This window comes from Myripristis murdjan, chromosome 10 (assembly GCF_902150065.1).
Source record: "Myripristis murdjan chromosome 10, fMyrMur1.1, whole genome shotgun sequence".
In the NCBI taxonomy this organism is placed as follows: Eukaryota; Metazoa; Chordata; class Actinopteri; order Holocentriformes; family Holocentridae; genus Myripristis; species Myripristis murdjan.
In genome coordinates this window covers 13,784,614-13,790,958 of record NC_043989.1, presented here as the reverse complement: position 1 = coordinate 13,790,958, position 6,345 = coordinate 13,784,614, and the positions used below count along the sequence as shown (strand labels likewise).

Here is a 6,345-nt window from a genome sequence, read left to right as displayed (position 1 = left end):
CCAGGCCTTCCAAAAGTATTTTATATTCCATAAATCTCAAAACTGCAACTATAGCTTAGGTTACTGGTGGAAATGATAAAAAGAAAACAGGATGTGCGGTCACTGTCACGAAAATGCATTGATTGGGTTTAATCACACATGCCTCATCAAAGAGAATATAGACACTTTAATAAAATATTGAATGCATAATTAATTGTACAGTATGTACAGTAGAACTGTAGGCTAATTACACGTTTTTAATAGCATCACGAACACTGTGGTTTATGCTCACACTGATCCCCAATAAAACTTGCTTATTTTACACACAAGTGTGAAATATACATATTATACAAACAAGAATACGAATGTGTAATGAAAGGAGAGGGGTGAAGAGTGGAGAAGTAGCCTAACTAACCAGGGGAAAAAAAAGACCCATGGAAATCTTCATGGCCTAATCACTTTCATCTCATGCCTAAAATATCTACAAATGAATAAGATGCTTATCAGCCTAGCAGTTTTATTATTTTTAAATTACAGACAACTCGTGCCTTATGTCATGTAGGCCTGCTAAAGGTCCGCAAATCAAACGTGGCAAAAAATATTCCGAGTATTTATTTCATCTTCCGACAAAGTACATAAAGACATGAGTAATATTTCTATAATTCCCCGCGATACATTACACCTACTTTACATTCAACAACGACCCCTACACTGAGGGCTACATTCAGCAAAAGACTGTCGTTTTACTTTTCAATAATAGCCTATAGGTTCTGTTGCTGTAATTTGTTTATGCAGAGGACTCAACACACAAATTTTCATTTAAAAAAAAAAAAAAAAAAACTTCGTAATTTCTTTTCTCACTTAAGATATCTATGATAGTTATGCAATACGGCAAACAGCCTGTACAGATTTTAAGTAGTTACTAATGACCCATTATGGGAAAATCGGTTTGGATATAGGCTAAGACCCAAACCCCTCCAAACAGGCCTCACATACAACAGATAAAGCTCACCACATTTCGCAATGCAAAATTTCAGTAGGATGACCCATGACATGTCACAAATCATTTCATACCACATCCACAAAAATACAGAGACCAATATGTAATACATGTAAGTTGTAGGCTATGTGACATGAAAAAATAGGCCGAAAAAAACTGTAAGCCGCCATCACGGGGCCTAATAGGAACTCAAATAGATTGTATGTTATTACATTGCTTTGGTGAGAAAGAGTCAACGCCGCTGTGGCATGTGTACCACCCATTAACAAGACTTTTCTGAAAGGGGGAGGTTGAGGAAAAAGTCCTTGAACTCTGGGCAAAAGTGTGGCCTGTCTGGCCGCAGGGGTACTGGGAGGACTGGGACCTGTAGCTGCCTCTCTGTATCAACAAGGGGTCCAAGAGGGGCTGTGACCTGTGTGTCGAGTAGTCCAAACTGTTGTCAAACGTGTGATGGAAACGTGACCTCAGGGTTGACTCGTCTCGACTCTCTGGGGACATGGGGACATCTTGAGTCGAGGTGGGGGGCTGCGAGGGGCTGGGCTGGGCTCCATCCGGGACCTGGGGTGACCTGGCCTCTGCAAGGTGCTCCCCGTCGCCAGGGCGCACATCACCGCTTTTGGCGACATGGGCCTTGTTGCAATGCAGCTTCATGTGCTTTCGCAGGGAACTCGGGTGGGTGTAACACTTGTCGCAGCCCCTGACTTTGCACATGTAGGGTTTATCACTGGAGTGCACGTGAGAATGCTTCTTTCGGTCGCTGCTGTTCGCAAACCTCCGGTTGCAGCCCTCGAACTCGCATTTAAAAGGTTTTTCACCTAAACGTGCAGAGAGAGAAATGACGGCGTGTTACGAATGGTTTATTCTCAAAGGCCCGTAAATGCTCTCCCTCGCCATATAGCCTGTTACTTATCCAAATCAAGTGAGTGCACTCCGAATAACTAAATTATACGAATATCCGACTAACCACGACTGTACATCCAGGCTACACTACACCCTATAAAATGTCTAATTCATGGCTGGTGAGACCCTGCAGTGCGCGTCCAGGCCCTTGAGTTTGAGCTTTCAATCAGTGGCTCTGCAGACCGAGAGGTGTTTCAGGCCACAGTAGCCTGGACTTAAAAATGCTCAATCATTCACCTTTTTTAAAAGAATAATGCTAATGTGCGAAAAAAATGACTAATATGCAGAGTGCATTCAGTCTATCTGTTGAAACTTTAAAAGAATCCTTACTGCAACAAGTGAGATAGTAGATTTCCTGAATAAATTATTGACACAAGCCTTGGATTATGGTGAACCTGTCACAGCAAATGTAAAAAAAAAAAAAAAAAAATGTTTAAATGGACCAAATGTTGTTTCTTATCATACATGGGATGAATCATTGCTATCAAGATGGTAAATGGTCTGTCTGCGCAAAATACCAGCTGCAAGCTATATACATTTGAGTGGGGTTCACATCCAGCAAGATTTAACACGCTGGACTCATAAATATAACTTTAATCGTTTGTGTAAAATCATCATTTTATAGGCCTGCATATTAATAGAATGGCTGACTAAATTCCAGTAAGAGCTCTGTAGTATATCTCTGTGGCATAAATTATGTCTACAGTAGCCTACATTAACAATGTGCTATCATGTCATATGTTGCTAATATTCAATTCTTCTAGTCTATTCGCCAAAATTCGCACGAGAAGAATAAGGGAGTGTCTAATGAATATATTTTTTTTTTCCTCTCCAGACTTTTAGAGGGCCACTCACCTCATTTATTTACTATAGTTTCAGCTTAATACGTTTCAGTATAATTACACCCTGTGAGATCACGGTAATGCTGCAATTCCTGATGTCTGTGAAAGTAAGAAAAAAAGATCTGATTTACACGGCTAAGTGCGTGTTTTACAGAAGTCATTACCCTCTATGCTGTCAGGGATATAACAGAAGGTAAGCCCGCCTAAACTCAATTTACCAACGCGTTTTTTTTTTTTTTTTTTTTTTTAGCCTGGAATAAATCTTCATGACATAAATTCACAGTACTTACATCAGGGTAAGAGGTAGGCCTATCAAAGTGATGTAAATTAGATAGAGTCATAAATAAATTCACTGCTTGAAAATAGAATTGATTTTCATTCATTCATATTGGTGGTTTCTTCATTATGCTGACTGGAGGTCATAGTTTACCCACCTTTTTATTTCCCACTAGCCTACATCACTGTCTGATGTGCTCGGCTAGTGCCCGGGTCCTGTGTAGAGGAGATGAGTCCCTGGGAGGCAACCGAGGAAGCGTAACTACTACGTCACAACTCTCCGGTGTCCCGGCATTTATTTATTAATTTTGCTGAATGGAGTGGGAGAGGCACCCAAACCACTAGGCCTGTAGAGTACTTGTTTGTAACAGGCTTACTACTACTCCTCTACTAGTACCTGCACATGCTTCTCTTCTGCAAAACCACGCAGCAGCAACAACAAAGACGGTAACAGCAAAGCGCAGAGAGCTATAGGCCTTCCATAATAAATAGAATCGTCTATCAGTGCCATCAAATAATAATTATAACAACAACAACAACAACAATAATAATAATAATAATTTAAAAAAATTAAACCACATGAAATAATTGTCACAGTTCTATCAAACTTCCACAATTACTTAAATAATAAATAATGAGTGCAATTTTATCCAAGGTATATGCTATAAATTTTAGGAGCTATTTTGTGAGGTTAAGAACATATTTTTTTCTTTTCTTTGGTAAATAAATTCTATTATTATCATTATTATTATTATTATTATTACTACTACTACTACTACTACTACTACTACTACTACTACTACTACTACTACTCGTTTGTAGTATTATTATTCGTAATTATATTATTATTAACTAACCTGTGTGAGTCCTCTTGTGGATTTTAAGATTTTCTGATCTTGCAAAAACTTTCTCACAGCCGTGGAAGGGGCAGGGAAAGGGCTTTTCCCCTGTGTGGACTCTGACGTGGTTCACCAGCTTGTATTTAGCTTTAAAAGGCTTTCTGTCCCTCTGACAATTCTCCCAGTGACACACATATTCAGAGTGCTCTGGTCCTCCGACATGCTCCACTGTCACATGGGTGACAAGTTCATACATGGTCCCGAAGGCTCTGGAGCAGGGCAGCTTCCCAGCCCCCTCTTGGCCGTCACTCCACTTGCACACCAGCTCGTGCTTCACATTTTGTTTGGAGCACCTGAGGAAAGCGTCGCCTCCTCCACGCTGAATTGCCATGTTCAGAGGTTTGTACAGACCCAGGAATTGGGTGACAAGCTGCTGGCTGTTTCCCCTTGGGCTGATAGTTTGGCCATAAGGGTGAGTCCGAGTGAGGAGGTCCCCAGGTAGACCCAACATCATCTGACTGCCGAGATTTGCGTCGGAGGAGCCATGGGCCTGCTCCTGATAAGTTGTGAAAAAAGCATGGCTTCTGCTGTCTCTGCAGCCAGGAAAGTCACGATACCTCCCAATCCCGCCATGTTGGTTAGGTCTTGATGCCAGTTGATCAGTGACGGGTGGCATGCCGGCTCCAGAAAGATTGGCTCCAATGATAATGCCCCTAGGGCTGTGCTCTAACCGGTGGCTGGGGTATCCAGAGTCTGAAAAATGGGGAACCGAATGGTCAACATATGCACTGGACCTCGTCTCGGGGTAGTCTCGCAAATTGTGCGAGGGGCAGAGTTTTAAGGAACTGCCAGTGGGGTGCCCCATGTGCTCTCCTGCCAAAGGTGGCAGCACCACGCTGGGTTCAGTATTGCTCTCCCCGGGGTTGACGCAAGAGAGAGGGCAGCCACTAAACCTCGACAGGCTTGTCATGTTTTGTTGTGAGTTTGGCTATGAGTTTGCAAAATCAAGCAATTCAGCACTCAGGATATACCTAGAAATCCTGTTTCCATTTTCCTTGTTGTATATCATCTGCATGTGAAATTCTTGGCCGTGAACTTCGCAAAAGTAGGAACCAGACTCAATTTCGTTAAAGTTGGTGTGAGTCCCATGCCGTTCACTTTGCCCTCTTGATTTGTGGCAATAACCGTGGTAGTAAAAATGCCTCGAAACAGGCCATGGTGCAATATAAAAGCACAGCAGGCAAACCTGCTTTTAAAAAAGGGAGCTTTGGGATTGGTTGGAATGCGCCGTGATTGACAGGCGCTGGGTTTGTTTTAAAAGGGACACGCAGGCGTTCACTGCACGACTCCGTTTTCAAATATCGCAGAGAAAATGCTTTGAAATGTGCCGCGATACTCTCAAATATTGCTGCTTCTTTAACTGCAGGCGCCACGTTTTAAGCCTCCCTCTCTTAATCTCTACATGAGAAACATAAAATATGCGAACGGTGTAATGTTCAATAGTCAACCAATCAATCGAATCAAGTGATCTAAATACAGCGATGAAGAAGACACAACACAGTCCGCCTATCTGTCGTCCTTTATTTCACTGGAAAGCTTGCCAAAGCAAATGTCCCATTCTTGCCCTGTAAGAATAACACAGAGACTGGTCATTGCACGTCTAGACCAATTAGTGTCAAGCCTCGCATTTGAGTTGAGTGCCCGATTGGGAAACTGTGGAGGTTAGTGGGAAAAGCAATTGTAAGAAAATAAACAAAATATGCGAGATCGTTTATGATGATGGATGTTAGAAAGACCACAAAACATCAGGCGACATTATTTTACTGACGACATTGTTTTCATGGACATGATGAAGTATATTCCTGCTTTATAGTTTGCATTAGAGGTTTATGTTCAAATTTATGAAATTTCTGACTGATAGCCTGCAGTACTCACTGATAGATTGATAGTTGTTAGCCCCAGCAGCAAAAAAAAAAAAAAACTTTGGTAAAGCAACAAGTTGTTCTGTTGTGGCGCACTGGCCTATCACTACACCAAAAATCATAATGATTCCTGTCGGCAGGGCATCTCATTAAGACCTTTTCCATCGACATTTTTAGGAAATCTTAAAGGCTCTAGCCTGCAATGGGAGCAGCCTGCTATTTTTGTGTTTGAGCTTAATATAGGCACATGTAGGGTAAAAAGTTTTAGCTATTCATATCCAAAAATTAGCTCTTATTAAAATCGAAAATAAGCTTATAACGAATGCATACTTAGGGCTAAATCACAGGTTAAACTGTTCAAACAAAATGTATGTTATATAAAAAAGAAAAAAGAAAAAGAAAAAAAACAGCAGTGAATAGTCTCGTTCATCCTGTAAAACTCCTGTGCTGAATACCTATAATGTTTGAGGTACTGTAAGGTCAGCAGATATCTCCTCTTTCAAGTCTGCCTACTCTCTCCAAGACAGATAGATATTGCTGCACGTCTCCTCGCTTTAACTTGACCGTAATTCTATCAATCAGTACCT

At 41.3% G+C, this 6,345-nt stretch overlaps 1 protein-coding gene across 1 annotated transcript; it reads right to left on the bottom strand.

The window, feature by feature from the left end:
- Positions 1-227: 227 nt before the first annotated feature.
- Positions 228-4,838, bottom strand: zic6 (zic family member 6). The gene is made up of 2 exons (XM_030062028.1): positions 3,855-4,838; positions 228-1,794 (listed from the first exon to the last, which is right to left on the bottom strand). Exons 1-2 carry the CDS (start codon positions 4,804-4,806, stop codon positions 1,169-1,171), a joined length of 1,578 nt encoding a protein of 525 aa, XP_029917888.1. The 5' UTR covers positions 4,807-4,838; the 3' UTR covers positions 228-1,168.
- Positions 4,839-6,345: the final 1,507 nt, after the last annotated feature.